Source organism: Mytilus galloprovincialis, chromosome 7, assembly GCF_965363235.1.
Source record: "Mytilus galloprovincialis chromosome 7, xbMytGall1.hap1.1, whole genome shotgun sequence".
Taxonomy (NCBI): Eukaryota; Metazoa; Mollusca; class Bivalvia; order Mytilida; family Mytilidae; genus Mytilus; species Mytilus galloprovincialis.
The window spans coordinates 45,427,785-45,445,777 of NC_134844.1; the positions used below are offsets into that span (position 1 = coordinate 45,427,785).

The window sequence follows — 17,993 nt, forward strand, 5'->3', positions numbered from 1 at the left end:
CCCTTTAAAGTAACTTTTTTTCGCAATTGTTCGTAATTTTTTTTGGTTATCTTCTAATTTGAAAATAAAGCAATGTTTTAATTTGAAAATATAGCATTCTTTTAATTTGAAAATATAGCAATCTTTAAACATTCTGAACTTTGTCAAAACTACAAAAAAAATATTTAATTATTGTAGATGTTGCTAAAGTCACAATAGCGTTTTATTCACAACAAAAGAATTTAACATCATTGAGTGCTGTATCGTCGACTCCTTCTCCTTGGTTTGAATGAATCTTAGTTTTTATACCACATATGGCACTGTTCACTGGACAGGCATCACTCCACTCGCCGTAAGAGCCATATGGTCCATACCCAGGTGGATAGCTTAGGTCGAAGTCATTCCCGCTGTCTTTGAAATTTCTGCATTTGAATTTGACATGGTTGGCACCTGTGTTATCCCTACTTTCGTCCTATCAAACAAAAGAAAAGACACTGTTTTGATTTCACCCTCTTAGCAATTACGTTTATTAGGTCATAAATTAAAGAACTAAACATACATTTTTTTAATTTATACTAAAAAGCAGTATGAAAGTTACTCGAATTACTTGTGATAACTTTGATACAAATTAAAAACCAATTCTTCAGACAACAATTGAAGGTCTTTCCACCTCGATAATAAGAATGAAATTTAAAAAAAACTGGTTAGAAAATGTCACTCCTTGTTGATGTAATTTGATTCTTCAAATTGATATAAAAAAATAAGATTAATAGGTATATGCAGAAGAATTACATGTTTTATTATGAACAGAAAATTATTTTTAGCAAAGGTCAAAATCTAGAACGTCAAATTGACCTTTGACCTTGACCTCAATTTCAAGGTCATATGTCAGTGATCTCAAATCAAAAGACCCCAGGTCAATCATTTGTATGGTTGTGGAGAAATACTGATTTTAAATACATAAGGGGAGAAAACTTCTATCAGGGTAAACCAAAACACTTCGGCTGAAATAGGTTAAAGTTGCGCCTTTTTGTAAACAGTAATTTGGCAAACAAATCATATCATTAACTGCAACAGTTTCTTTTGAATAACGATAACAAGCAAAATTCAAAATTTATAACATGACCTTGACCTTTGACCTTGATCTCAATTTCAAGGTCATAGGTCAGTGAACTCAAAACGGAAGACTGAAGGTCAATCACTTGTATGGTTGTGGAGAAATACTGATTTGAAATACATAAGGGCAGAAAACTCCTATAAGGGTTAACCAAGACACTTTGACTGAAATAGGTTGAAGTTGCGCCTTATTGTAAACAGTTATTTGGCAAACACATCATACCATTTACTGTCACAGTTTCTGGGGAATAACGATAACAAGCAAAATTTAGAACATGACCTTGACCTATGACTTTGACTTCAGTTTCCTTCAAATGGACCAAGGACTTCATATCAAAAGACTGTAGGCCTCTACGACTTATAACGTATGAATTTATCCAACAAATTGCCTATCTTGAATTTTCAAAGGAAAATAACTCCCATAAGATGTCTTCCGATCACTCAAGTCAAAATAAACCAAATCATTTTCAAGAGTAGACAAACAATTTGGTGAAAACAGTTTGCTAAAATCTTTTACGGTTTTAGAGATATAGCGATAACAAGAAAAAGGGACGCGGGGAGATAACTCCTATAAGAAGAAGTGTTCGGTCACACAGGGTCAGTTTTGAAACCCCCATTACTGTACAACATCATTGGCCACAAAATCTATTCGATATGTTATAAGACAAAAAAGCATCTCAGACGGCAGAAGAAAAACAAAGGTCGTGGAAAGACCTAAAAATGTTATTACTTATTAGGCTTAGGCACTACATAATTTTGGTTGCTAGCATAAGACTTTTTTTTTACATAATAGTAAATGCTTCCTATGAAATTTGATTCCATAATTTAACAAGTTCAACATATGAAGGTTACGCAGTTTAAAAATTGCATTATTTTGGATAAATATTATCATGATTGTAGCAATGTTCTTTAAACAGACTATTATTTCAATTTGGAATAGTTTTTAATTATGGAATTTACAAATTTTTTTGTTTTGATGTTTTTTATAAATTCCATTTTTATTCTGTATTTTAAAGTTCTGTGCGGTGCACATCACTTTCTATTCCCAATAAGATAACATATTTTCAATAGAATGCAGTACAGTGAAGTGCACAACACTATCTATAAAAAAATACATTGTATGGAAAGTGTTACAATGTATGCAATACTTGAAACATTGTAATGAACAATAAACATAGATTTTCATTAAAAATTTCAAGCACAAGAAATAAAGCAAAATTCCATAATAAAACAATTCCAAATTGAAATAATAGCATGTTTTTAGATAATACTTTGAAATGCTTAAAACATTTGTCAGAATTACTAGTATTACTTAAATTATTTTCATATCAAATTATCTTCAAATTATCATTATTCATTTTTGATGTGTAAACTTGCATGACTAAAGTCTTACTAAAATTAATTATTTTTTATCATAAATGTACAAAATTGTATCGTATGTCCTGTATTTAATAAGTAGTTTTTTTATTTGAGGCTGAACAAATATTCAGCCAATCAGAATTAAGGTTTCATTTGACTTTGGTAAGCTATTTTTGAAAATTGGCTTGAACTCATTCAGATTTGAATTGAAACAAAAAGTATACTGAGTTTGTTGAAATACTTGCAAGATTGACAAGAATGAAAGGAAAGGAGAACTTTACAAAAAGAACACTTTGTTGGTATTCATGTTTCTCGCTACACTTTGTATACCAATTCAATTAAATGAAAATATTGCAGAAAGAGTTGCTTGGGAGATAGCCCATGTTAACTTACAACAAACAAGAATAGAAATAGATTATAACAAAGGATATAGTAAATATGATAATTCTTTAAAAAGGTATGTTATTTTTTCAAATTATATACATTCATATAAAAACAGTGTAAAATTTTTATTTTAATCCGTTAATAAAATATACAATTTATATGTAAAAGAATTACTCAAAAACTACAAATAAATGTTCTGTTTACAAGTAATAGTATTTCTAGTTATAACTTACAATAAGTAAAATAATGGCATACAAGTGATACACAACTTACTAAGAGTATTAAAAGAAATACTCAATAAATATTAAAAGAATTAATTTACTTACCATTATTAATAAAAATACTTAATGTGTATTAAAAGAATAACTTACTATCATTAAAATAATAACTTACTTTTATTAATGGAATAACTTACTTTTATTAATAGAATTACTTACTGTTATTAAAAGAATTAGTTACTTTTATTAAAAGAATCACTTACGTTAATAAACAAAATAACTTACTATAAATAAAAGTATTACTTATCTTATTGGAAAACAATTACTTAGTATTTATTAACAGAATTACTGAAGAGACATTAAAAAATTACTTACATTTAATTATTAGATGATACTTACAATTATTTTGCATTACAAGCAATCACTCATTTTTTGACAAACATTTGTACTTGTTTTTTTTACTTGATTTGAGTAAAGTCAATACTTGTTTTAAGTAAAGTCAAGTAATTTATTTTTTTGAGTGTGGGATGATTTAATCGTTAGTTGGCGTATCTTTGTGTTCGTTTGTAAAATTTTATCTCGATCTATGAACCAACACGACTGAATTTAAAATAACATTGTAAAAAAGAATAAAATTGTGTAACATATAAAAAATTGTGGTAAATACAGAAATGAAGCATGTATATATTTGGTGAGTGAATATCTTTCCTTCCTTCCATCAGATTGTTAATCGACTTCAACATGAGCAAATAATAAATTCATTGATCTCTGAAATGTGGTGGCTCTCCTTTTTAAGTCCATTTGATTTGTTATAAAATAACTATTAATCTGGCATAGCAACGAATGATAAGAAATATTCTTATGATCTGATTTCTAAAATTCGGAACACATAAGTAATATCTTATTGAAGATATACAAGAACAAAAAATATACAAATAAATCAAATCATATCGCCAAGCTTAGAATTACATGACTTAGTGTAGGTACATTCCATATTTGATATATTTTAGTAGCTTTACTGCATGGAATAAACTTGAGATACCAAGATGGAAATGTTTTACTTGCACATAATGCGCGTTTCGTCTTCAAAAGACTTATTAGAAACGCTCAATCAAAAAAAAGTTAAAATGCCAAATAAGGTACGTAATTGAAAAGCAAAGGCAAAAGGGTTTGACACGGACTTATTCAATTTGGAAAAGAAAATGAAGCTAAGGAAAAAAATGGATTGTTTTGCAAATGATTTCGTGTGTAATTTAATTACATTTAATCCATTTAGACATCTAAGTTTTAGGTTTGTAAATTATTCATGAGAATATTTGAGGAGACATCAGGTATCTTTAAATGTCGAACACACATTTATACCTAGTCGACTTACATAGTATTTCTGTACTTGTAGAGAGAAAGAGGTCAGAAAGGTGTCAGCTGGACAAAGTGCTTCCCCAGTCCAATCTCCCCATAACTGTTGACCAGAACTTGCTTTATCACCACAGCGATCACTTCCTCTACTACCACATATAATTTCAATAACGTTCAATTCGGTATTATCTGTTTCATGCGGCGCTTCAATCTGTCAGTCAAAGAAAAAGTAAGCAGTTTAAATGATGTATGCATATATGATATTCTCAATTAACGTAGCGCTATATACGTTTGTTTCATTATCCACATGCGGCTAATTCATATTTGAGTCGAACGAAATAAACAATTTCAAACATGTATTATACGATATCTTGATTTGGCGTACTGATTAACATACATTTATGGATGCTTCCGATCTATTTCGCTTGATATTTTTCTCCTTGTCTGTGTTATTGGACGTCATGATTTTGAGCTTCTGATTTGTTGATCACACTACCTTTTTCTTAATTTTACTTCGTGATCGTGTTTTTCTTTACTCAAGAATATCCAAAGGTATTTATAGCCACATGCCTAGTGACTTTGAACATTCATTGGACCAATAATTTACATGTAAAATTAAAAAAAAAAATATTCTAAAGTTTCCTTTTGTTTGTCTGTAGTCATATTGGCGATTTATTCTGTTTGTTTGCTGAACCTAAGCGTTTGGTCATTTTTGATTCAGATAAAAAAGACAAAAAAGGAGCAATCAATAATGTTTATATAGTCTTTTTGCCATTTCTTAGATAATATCTGTGCATTATTCTTGTCAATGAGACATACTTAATGAATACTTTCAGGTCGAGAGAAGAAATATACATAAATTGTTATTTCAAAATAGTCAAGGAAATATAATATACATATTTTAATCGGATTGTCGTCTTTTTAAAAACACAAAAGGAGCAATCAATAAAGTTTCCATAGTCTTTTTTCCATTTGTCAGATAATATCTGTGCATTATTCTTGTAAATGAGACATACATACTTAATGCATACTTTCAGGTTGAGAAAAGAAATATACAGAAATAATTCAATTCAAAGTAGACAAGGAAATATAGTATACATATTTGTTTCCAATTATCGTTGGAAGCATATAAAGAGATTCATCGATTAGATTGTGGATGATGCGAATGTAGCGGGTGTACTGGATACGATGGCAAACTTGATTATTGATGCAAACATTTATTTACCTCGATTCATTAATTGATTTCAAAATAAATTCCGTTCACAACTTCATGTAAAAGAATCTGTGGAAAAAACGTGTTAAAAGAATTGTTGATTAATATAATTCGAAACTCAGGCGAAGCAGACAGTCGTTTTGTTATCGAAATATGAGAAGAAACGATATTAGAATTTGAGAACACATATAAATATTTAATTTCCAATAAACAACTGGAATGAATATGCAAGATAAATTTTAAAATGAATGATTCCAAAGTATGATTATATATTCCAAACTAATACATAAAGGACGGAAAGTTTATGTATTTGAGTGTCGACACAATGCTATATAACTTATAACAGCAAGTCGCCCCTTGTGCACCACGCAACTTATAACTTAAATGAAACAATCTACAGTTCGGTATTAAAGGATAACGTGCATGTAATAAAGCATACCTTCATTTTGTAACCAATTGCGTAATGACCATTAGTACAAAATTGTTCATCTGTCCATTCACCCAAAACTCCGCCATTTGAAACAAACAACATTTTAGTATATTCTAAAATATACAAAAAATTAACGCATAACATTAGAGTCCTAATTTGTTAGCTATTACTAACATTGTGATAAAATTTGTTACAAAATTGTGAGATTCTAGTTGTTTAAATAATCTGAACGCATGATTAAGCTCATGTGCATTATGTACTTCTGAACATGTTACCAACTAACAAATGCTAAAAGATGAGTAAAAACTATAACTTGTAGGTCCATTTTTTCAAACTAAACAAAATACAACTAAACCGATATTTTTACTATTTGGAAATTTGAAAATGCCTCATACATATCGATTTGGAGGACATTTTAGCGAACAATATCGGCCTTATAACTAATTTTGACACCTTGTTTTTTACTCATTTCAAGGAAAACTAAAATTATTAATGCCAACACTAAGTCTGATAAATAAAATTTAGACGGAAACGGTCTTATGATCTAGGCAGCTCTAAAACAACAAAATAGGTAAATAAGTAATTTTCAGATTATGTTCAATTTTGTTGACAATATTTTGACATGTTTGATACGAAAATGATGGCGGTTTTACTGAAATTGCAGCGTCCATGATCTTATTCAGGGAAAAAGTATGAATATTCTGAACCTTTCGCATCATAAGTAGTTTGACGATTAAACACTAACATTAGCAATGGTTTGACTTACCGCCATATTTGCGACTAGTCTGTAGGATGTTTGAACCAACCATGTCATCAAAAACTGTATGACAACAACGAGACTGTCCGAGTTTACACTCTCGAGTCGAGGTAGCATAAGTTATCTCACAGCAGTTGTCACTGTTTTCCAAACAGACGTTTGCACACTGGCTTTCCGACATTCTCCCTACTAACGTTGAGTTCACCAACCGTATTTTCTTATTTCTCTCTATTATAAAGTTTTCTTCTCTTGTCTGATATTTCCCGGTAGTTAAACTTGCGTTTTGCAAAATCAATTTTAATATCAAAATGATTGTATATATTTTCATTTTTGAAAAGAATGAAAATTAATATTAAAAATGAAAATCAGAGAATAATTCCACTGCATTTATATGGGTTTCTAGTTGAAACCTAAAATGTCTCATTTACATATATATATACACATAAAGTTACCTAAAATATGTCTTTTTACAATAAGATGGGTGTTCGCGCTTTTAACGAGTAGATATAAAACTCGCGTGTCAATCACGATGGAAGGTTGGCGAAAACAAGTGGTATTAATACCAGAAGTCAGCTGTATTAATATTATTGACATGTTCTACGTTCTATCTGGGACTATTATACTAACGGTACTGGAGACTGATCGATCTGTTGATATTTCATTGCCTCGATAGCGGATTATTGATTTTTTGTTTTGATTGACAGCGGATTATTGATTTTTTGTTTTTTATTGACAGCTTATCATGTGACATTGTAAATAAGCATTCGGTACATGTATAATAGATTTCGGCAAACAAGTCAGAATATATAGAAAAACTGTTAAAAATGGTGGGTTTGGAATAAAGGATAATTATTAAATTAATTAGTTTAAATGCAAAAAATAGACATTGTTTATGAAAAATTATTAAGATGTAGTTAATATATCAGTGTTTAAATAAACCAGACATGGTCGAAATGTCGTCACTTTACTTGACCGCTAAGAAAACAACGTGTCAAAGTTTCACAGATCATAAATAATCTTGATAAAAACAATAAGTGTGCAATAAAAACCATGTTGACACTTTCAATTCCTAATTAATCCATATAACAAAAGTTACCCTGGTCTCATGAAAATATAAATACATTGTTTTGAACTTTTGTGAACCTCTTGTTTACACCATACTTTCAATATGGATGTGCATGGTCGGTCCTACTTTTGTAATTCTAATTGTGGAACCTAGTGTACATGCTAATGCCACCTGAAGACCATTACTAAGCGAAACTAACCGTGATTATAATAAATTATAGCACACATAAAAGGAGTAGGCAATTATATAGGAACAGTAAAATTTATTTGAGCCGTGCATATGGATTCCGCTTGCAGTGAGAAAGAGACTTTTTTCCACTTTTCACTTTAAAAAGTGAAAAAATAAATAGACAAATCCAATCTATAACCTATAAATATGATTTTTCAATCTTCATATGTTATTTTTTACACTTAAGGTGGGATTTGGTGATTAAAAACAACTGTCAAAGATCGAGTATAATATTAATATAATAGTCCCAGGTTTTATGAAGTGTTGTTGAAATCTTAATTATTATAATACCATTCATACGACGCAGAAATCTGTTTTTTTCTGTCAAGGAAATGCTGAACAGCCATCTTTTTAAAGTTAATACTAATTATGATCATATTGTTGAACCATTTTGACAGACTTATCTATTTTGTTTCAAAAGTGTTTTCATTAATTTCAATAATTTGGATACAGGAACTTTAACGTTCCGATCGCAAAACATGACATGGTATGACAATGGAGACGATTTTAATTTTCAAATTATTAATTCCCCCAACCTTAGTAGCAATCTATCAACTTCACTTGCATAAGGGATATTTATTCGGTATACAAGAGCTTACAGTTCCTACTCTGACTTTGTCAAACGTCACCAGTGTCTGAGGGGTATGTCAAAGAAGATCTCGTCTGTTTTCTAAAAAGGTCATCGGAAGGTACCATGACCTTGTTAATAAATATTCTTATCAACTTAAAAAATAATACACGAAGGCCCTGTAGTATGATATCTGGGTACTGGCGTTGTTGATCATCTTGCAAAAGGTGTTAAGGAATTCTTTTAATTGTCATTATGACTATGTTACTTTTACTGTTAATTCTGTTTGTGGTACTATCCATTTGACGTGACTCTGTATTTATACTTGCCGTCATTGTGTTTTTGTTATATGGTTAAACTTTTGTATTCTTGTCTTTCATGTTTGCTAATGTGCTTTGTCTATTTGCCTTGTTGTGCTTCTTTGTTACATATTTGTGTTTTTTCATAATGATAACAATGAATAAATTAATGTTCTTTTTTGTTTTAAATACTGATCGAGATTTCAGTATGAATAAATTGTGTTTTGAATTTTAAGAATTTATGAGAAATCGAAAGTTATATTTTTTTTCCATCAACAGGATCACTGCCCCACTTGTGTTGAGTTTCCTGTTGTAAAGTACTTTACATTTAATATTCAAATAATTCTAGGTTTCATAACGAGTGAAGGTTGGATATCGCTTAATATCAACGCTCGTTATTTGAGGTTAATAGTATAAACTCGCCGAAGGCAGCGAGTGTATTTCTATTATCTAAATTTAATAACGAGAGTTGATATCAAGCTATATCCAACTCTCACAAGTTGTAAAACCGATTAACGTTATGGTTAACACTTTCATTGTCTTGAATCAAAAATTAAACGAATCTAGTCTTTTGCACATTTCAGTATGACGTCATATGTACTGTTACGATTTCAAACTTGAACATCAGACATTTTAAAACTTTTTGTACGTTTTAGAAAGTAATAAAGAAGATTTTTAAGTGAAAAGTGTACGTGTTTTATATATTATTGAAAACATCACATATGTCTGTTTCCACGAAGGAAATATACAACGTCTTAACCTTTGAAACTGACCAATGACTTAACGAAATATCAATTGAAATGTTGTAGTATCATCTCATAATGCTCAATAAGCTAATCAAAATTATGCATATTTTCATATATTTTTTCGTATCACACTCCATGCAATATGATACGTGAAATACCTCATCACGCAAGAAGTCGATAAAAGGACCCCAGCCATAAGAGAATTACACTTATGTTATGTTTTGTTATAAAATTTATATACAAAAATACAAAGGAGCCCCACCTACTTCTAGTAAAACTTCAATATTTCATTGCCTTTGTTCACCCTAAGGAAGTGTATAGGTTAGGCTAAATATAAATTACTTCTACAGAAAAAATAACGCCAAAAAAAGTAACTGGCATTACTCTTAACTTGTTATTGCTCATCAATAATGAGGCTGTCGGGACTTGAATATCATATGTACAATTATGAACACATATTTGATACCGCGAACCAAGTATTTATTCGTTTTCCGTGGATCATTATATTATGTTTAGTCCAAGATTTACAAAATAACAACTCATCAGAAATGATTATTGACTGATGGTTAAATAAAGTAATATTTGTCGTGCTACCATTATCAACTTCATTTATCCGTGACAAATAAGCTAGTTTTTTTTTATTAAACATATTGAAATATATAGTCAAAACATAGAATCTTTTATTTCTATTGACCTATACACTCAAAAAAATAATTACTTGAATTTACTTAAAACAAGTATTTAATTTACTCAAATTAAGTAAAAAAACAAGTAAAAATGTTTGTCAAAAAATTAGTAATTCCTAGTAATGCCAAGTAATTGTAAGTAATTACCTAGTAATTAAATTTAAGTAATTTTTCAATGTATCTTAAGTAATTCTTTTCATGAATACTTAAGTAATTTCTTTCCTATATACTAAGTAATTCTTTTTATTATAGTAAGTGATTCATTTAATACACTTTAAGTATTTCTTTTAATTATAGTAAGTAATTCATTTAATACACCTTAAGTATTTCTTTTATATATGACTTAATCTAAGTTATTTCTTTCTACTAAAAACAGTACAGGTCAGTTATTACCTAAATATGGATTAAGTGATTCATTTACTCAAGTGAGTAAAATTATTATTAGTATTTGTTTTAATTTAAGTAATTTTTTTTGATAGACACACTTTTTCAGTAAAACAATTACTTGTTTCAAGTAAGTATTTTCATATCTAGTAAAATATAAGTAATTGCTAGTAATAGTGAGTAATTGGTAAGTAATTCCTAGTAATGAGTAATAAAAAAAGAATACTTAATTCAAGTAAAATATAATTACTTAGTAATATTTTTTTGTGTGTGTATGCACGTGTGTTTCCATTCTTTCATCCCGGTTCCCCCCTCGCACTTGCAGTGTACGGTGACCAAAGATATGTCTCGTAGTTAAGGTCACTGCATACGTGAAAAATATTGGCAAATAAGTTTCTTGTCAATAATTCAGCTTTTGCACATTTATTAAGATTATAATAATGTAATAGATTTTCTTTTTTTCAGTTAAACGTAGCCATATAAATACATGTACGTAAAACACGATCACCTTTTTTGTCTCTATTAGAAGTTTCATGTGGCTTCATAAATGTATACTGAACTGTTTTTTTCAAATGTGTCTGCATATTTGATATACGAAGATTCATTCTAAGACCAATTAATGTAAGGTTTGCGAACACAGGAAGATAACTCGGATTCAAATAGTTGAACTAAGGAGGGACCTACCACTTTGAATCTCTTTCATCAACCAATGTTCGATGACTATAATATTATCGAAAATAAAACAACACCTTCCTCAAATCTCCATTTTATTGTGATTTTATCTAAATTTGGACCGTAGAAGAAACGTTACAACCTTCAGTTTTCGTCTTTATGACGTCACGTTTACCCATGACGTTTATGGACGAAAACCATCCATAAAGTTTTGCGAAAATTTATTTTATTTAAAATTTATACATTTTTTATGGCCCCACCGTAGCACAGTTCTACCCTTGTCCGTCTGTAAAGTGAGTCTGTCCATATGTACGTACGTCCGTTAGTCCTATTACATATAACTTAGCATTCTTATTCAATTTTTATTTTCTAAATGCAGGATGCATTAACGAACATCTTGAATGAAGCATATCATTTTCCATTGCAGAAAAAATTCTTATATTTTCCTTCAATCAAACCCAGTTATTTTGTTATGCTTTATTTAAAATCCTGCTCAAAGAAATTGTAGATACACATGACAATTTGAAAGGTTTATTGTTTTCTTATTTTTTGAAGACCTTGATGTTTTGGATATCGGAAGAATCTGATCTATCAATGTGGTGACCACACAGTATCATACCATGTTGTATTGCTTGTTCAAAGAGACTCTTATACTGTATTGAGTATTCAATATTATTACATTATTTCATTCCTGATAACAACTTATTTTTTTTACTATTCAATACTGAAAACAGAGACAAAATGATAAACATTCTAAAAAACCTAGATGATCAAGGAGTACACTGATTTATCAGATCATAGACTCTGAGAGATTATTTAGGACTAAATTTTTGAAGGTAATAATAGGTCGCTGTTAAGTGAAAATACTATCCCAATCAATGGAATAATTTCAATACGGGATCCCATCAAAATTCTGTATAATTATATTCATCATTCTAGAACTGCCTTATCAAGAAGTTTTATTAATCTTTCGTTGTCATATGTTTGACTGGAGTACCAAAGACTACACAAACGTCAACTCACCAAACAACAAATACCAGTACTACAAGTACAAATAACATTAACATTTTCCTGCACCAGATGCTCATTTCGACAATACATGTCTCTTCAGTGATGCTCACAATATGAGTGCAGTCATCCGTTGATAGGAACACGGACAGATGCAGTAGCAGGATGGCTGATGGTAGCCTCTTTCTTTTACGTTCATACAAATTATTCAAAACCATTACACATAATATTGTATGTTTCAAGTAAGTTCATAGATGTGCATTCACAGCACACCAGACTGAACAAGAACAAGGAATTTATGTGGAATTACGTAGAGAACGAAAAGTTAGGCGAAATAATGAATATGATTAGAATAAATTTGGTTAATTTTATTTAAATGTGTCTCCAATAATTCCACTAGAACTTAAAATTTATCAAAATGTCATCGTCTTGCTATCAATCCTGTAGTATATGCATATCTTCCTTTGTTACTTCCATCAACATGACATTACATCTTGTAGATGGGCGTTAAGTAAGTTATCAAATACAGTTTACCAAAATATTAAAAATATGACAGATGTAAGAGAACTACAATCATTTATATTACTTGGTATAGCCCTCCAAATGACAGATGATAAAAAATATGCAAAATTGTGGTTCTTTGTTGCTGCTTCTATTGATAAGTGGAATGCAACCAGTGCCAAAATAAGAGTGCTTCATCACATACATTAAGCCTGATCCTGGTAAAATCATACCTTTCCGTAACTTAAACTAGAAGAAAAACACAAATTGAGCCAGGGCTGAATCAATTGAGAAACCATAAATTGATGATGAATGGGTTTCGGTGTTTAAAAACGTATACGTCTAGCCTAACCATGAACCAGTGCTTAATGAAAATTTGACAAAATCTGGTTCACTGATTACACACTTTCGATAAAGAGCAATCCCATTGACTGATATCCTTCATCTAGATGTGTCCAGCCACTACTTTCTGCCCCCTCCCCCCCACACAAGATTGAGGCATAAATGATCATTAGTTATAACTATTGTCAAGTTTTACTTAAAAGAGGGACGAAAGATACCAAAGGGACAGTCAAACTCATAAATCTAAAACAAACTGACAACGCCATTACTTAACTGTTTTACAAAAAAAGATTTATTGTGGACGTATGATTTTAAAAAATAAATAAATATTAGATTTGTTTTACTGAAAGCTGTTTTCAACAGCTTAAACAACAGGGTACTTATCAACTTATCTATGATAATTATTTATCCCACTGGGTCCATGCCACTGCTAATTTTGTCCCCTAGGGTATCAGCAGCCCATTAGTCAGCACTTCGGTGTTTGCATGGATATCATTTATATGGTCATTTATATAAATTAACTGTTTGCCAAAAATATAAATTATTTGAAATACTAAGCATTTTCATATCCCAGGAATACATTACCTTAGCTATATTTGGCTCATGTTTTTTTTTAATTTTGGGTGATCTATGCCCTTCAACTTTATACTGGTTTAGCCTTCTTACTTTTTTTATCTGAGCGTCACTGTTGAGTCTTAAAAAGACGAAACTCGCGTTGGACGTCACAAATTATAAGCCTGGTACTATTGGTAACTGTTATCACATATAATCAAGTTTAAAAGAACAAAATGTTTTATAATTCATTTTGATGTAAATCATATCTGTTAATGTTTCGTGTATTTGGTATCCATGAGTACATCTTTTGTATTGCATACGTTTCATCTGTTTTGTGTGTTTTTTTTTATTATTCTTAATGTTTGAATATGGATAGACGATAGATTCGATTAAATATAAAATCCTGAACCTTAGTATTCAATAAAGAATAATACATGTATTCTTTTCAGTATATTTTTGTCATGTAAGTCATTTTATTTTTCTTAAAGTGTTTGGTTCATTTTATCTATATCTAAGTTTGTCATTTGTCAAATTTAAATTATGACATTAAATGTTTCTGCTTTCTTCTGAATTTCCTATTTTGACACTACAAAAAAGAACGGCTACAATGTTTGATTGCGTTTTAACAATAAAAAGAACACTTTTTTTCCAGATTTTTGGGAAAAATTCAATTGCCTTAGCATTTTTATGTGAAACAGATTCTACCACCAAAAATCTTGCAATACGATATTTCCCCGCTCTGGACACGTTTGTTGAAACATAGCAAAACGGTCGGCGAGCATCGCGTCTTAGATTTGAAAATTAAAATGTCTCGAGTGGAGATATATCTATCACACTCGATGCAATGATATAATTTAAAATATAGACTGACTTCAAAGTTTTAGATTGACTGTTGTTTTTCTAATGTCAAGTGTCAGACAATGCAAGATAAGAATAAATTAAACAATCCAATATCGTATCGATGGCACACAACTGCAGATAACAAAAGTGTTCCTGCGTTTCCCCTTCTTATATTTGATGTGTTTTCCTCGGTTTCAGTTTGAAAACCCGGATTTGTTCTCTCTCAATCGATTATTGATTTTCGAACACCTGTGTACTACCTTCGCCTTTATTGATGTAATTGATGTCTTATATTAACTAAATAGCCTATTTTCCTTTTAAAACAAATATTATCTTTTGCATTATAAATCACCTTTAAGGTATCTGTAGGCTGTTACATTTTAGGAAGTAGATTTACGACAAAAATTACACATAAACTCAAAGGACACCGTATTGTGAATTTCTAGTCTAAAGATCGAAAGACTTTGAAAAAGTACACATGCGACTATTAAAAGCCTAACATCAGATTATATGCTGAATTTTATGCATCTTGAAGCTTTTTACTTTATTTTAAGCTGCAGTATCCATGAAATTTACGCAACAGGAATGTTTATGCGCATAAACATGAATGATTGACGTCAATTTATAGATGTAATTGTCATATCGGGGCCTTTTATAGCTGACTATGCTGTATGGGCTTTGCTCATTGTTGAAGGCCGTACGGTGACCTATAGTTGTTAATGTCTGTGTCATTTTGGCCTCTTGTGGACAGTTGTCTCATTGGCAATCATACCACATCTTCTTATTTATATGATATTGTTATACTATATTCGATATAGACTTTGTTTTTTGTATTTCATGTGCGAATGTTAAATAATGTAGCTCCGTTTTTATGTGTGTGTTCCTATCATATTTCAGGTTTTATCTTTCTTGCGATATAGTTGCATTATTTATGTACGGTCTTCAGAATCTTAATCTTGATAAGCGTTATAGATACCTATACGTTGATAAAATAACGTGTATAATATCTTAAGATGTCTTTATGTTTCGCTTCATACGTTTCAAAATAAATAATGTGGAAATGTTCAACTCAAACATTCTTCCAATAAAAATATCATTACAATTTTGTTTTTAATAATAATGTTAATGTTACGGACGCCATCACGAGTTGGTTGACCGTTATGGAATAACCGTTTCACAAATGATATCGGATATGTTCCTTACGTCGTAACTACAATCCCCTTCCCTTTCATGAATATGACCTACCGAATTAGACTATTTACCGGATTTGTAATCACTTAAGCAACACGACGGGTGCCACATGTGGAGCAGGATCTGCTTACCCTTCCGGAGCACCTGAGATCACCCCTAGTTTTTGGTGGGGTTCGTGTTGTTTATTCTTTAGTTTTCTATGTTGTGTCGTGTGTACTATTGTTTTTCTGTTTGTCTTTTTTATTTTTGGCCATGGCGTTGTCAGTTTGTTTTAGATTTATGAGTTTGACTGTCCCTTTGGTATCTTTCGTCCCTCTTTTAATGCAAATAATATGTTTTTGGAGTATAGAATCTTTGACAATGTCGTTCATGAAAATATGATAATGTGTGTTGCTGTTAAATTTTTACAAATTTGTTTTACGTTTGTTCGCATTTGATATAGTTATATATTATTTGGTTTCATAAGTCCTTCAACTATTGTGTAAGATATACATTTTCAATTATTTTAGCCTCATGCATTAATGAAAAAACATAAACTGTCGAAATATACAATATATGTTTACACTTCCATGACTTAAGGAACCTGGAACGTATCCCCCTCTTGTACATCTCTGCTCCTTTGTAATGCATTTTATTGACTTTTTGAAAATTTTATTTTGTGGGTTTTATCATCTCTCTTACATTTGACTTCCAAAAAATTTGGCCTCGTGCATCACTGTATACCCATGGCTGGTCATCTGTTGTAATACATTTAGTACTGTAAATTGTATCTATAAACAATAAAACATAAATGGATTTTGCACTTTTTGCTTTGTTATTTTAAAATAACGGTAGAGATAGTCAACGAAGAAGGTTTGTGTGCATGTGAATCGGCAAACTCATCGCTTTTTGTGTTTGTATAAATATAAATCTTTGAGATATCCATTTGTACAGTACGGCCTTCAACAATGAGCAAAATCAATACCGTATAATAAATCTATAAAAGGTCCTGACATGACAAATGGGTATCAGTAAAAACGAAAACAAAACAGTTTATGACGAAAACAAAAAACAGATTGCAATAAACGATAACTAAGTAAGAGGCGCATGGCTTGGAATATCAGCACAATGAATGTGGCGGTATCAATTATGTGTGTTGGCACTCAACCCTCCTTGTTTTACTTGAATAGGGGTATAACAGCGCAAAATATTTAAAAAAAAAATGGTAAAAATAGTTGGAATTGCTTTCCTCGTATATATACTTCAGTTAAACTATCCGGACCATGTGTTGTGCAATGTTGTTTGTTTTATTGTAGTTCTCGCTTGTTGGAGAGAGGTAGAGAGGGGAGTCATCTGGGTGTTTGGGCTGGTCTGTTGCACGGTCTACTATCTTTAATAAAAACTCGAACATCCGACAGAAAATCGTAAAGATGAACTAAATTTTATTTTATTGTTTAAAATGAAACAATTCAAGAAAAATTTCTACAATGAAAACGTCAACACAGAATATAGAATATATGATATATCAAGCTGTTCTTTGATTAATGTAGCTTATTCAAATAAATAAGAACAGTTTTCGCGTTTCTTCGGTACAAAATTTACAGAACAAAAAGCCCCTTTCTTACGTATCCGTATGTGCATCAACTTCCACTCAGTAATTCAAAAGGTATAATCCTAAGTAGATAAAATATATTACCGATTGTCTGAAGTTAAATATTCATCAGAATGAATTTTCTGTTGAATGTAAATGTGTGGCTACACTTAAATGATACCATACATAGCTTATTTTCATTAGAAAACCAATTGAAAGCTTTATTTCCTATCCTATCGTATCTGTTTGTTTTTATTTAAGAATTGAATGCTTCTTTTAATGATTTTATTCGGGTGTAAAAAACCTTAACTGAAGCACTTTTTGTATAGCATATAAGAGTTTAATAATAAAAATGTGCACTCGATCAACGCTTTACCAATCCTATAAAATTATAAAAGGAATCATCCGGTTTTTAATCAATTTTGTCATGCTACAACCATGAAATTAAAATTTATATTGCACTTTTTGGTTTATTTCTATGTATTGTTTTAGCATTATCGCGGATTGAATTGCTTGTGCTTTCAT

General features: G+C 30.5%; 1 protein-coding gene across 1 annotated transcript; it reads right to left on the reverse strand.

Annotated features, from left to right (window-relative positions):
- Positions 1 to 202: 202 nt before the first annotated feature.
- On the reverse strand, positions 203 to 6,993 carry LOC143084206 (vitelline membrane outer layer protein 1 homolog). Its single transcript, XM_076260617.1, has 3 exons — positions 6,862 to 6,993; positions 4,432 to 4,623; positions 203 to 451 (listed from the first exon to the last, which is right to left on the reverse strand). The coding sequence occupies exons 1-3, from the start codon at positions 6,991 to 6,993 to the stop codon at positions 203 to 205; spliced, it is 573 nt and encodes a 190-aa protein (XP_076116732.1).
- Between the last annotated feature and the right edge of the window lie 11,000 nt (positions 6,994 to 17,993).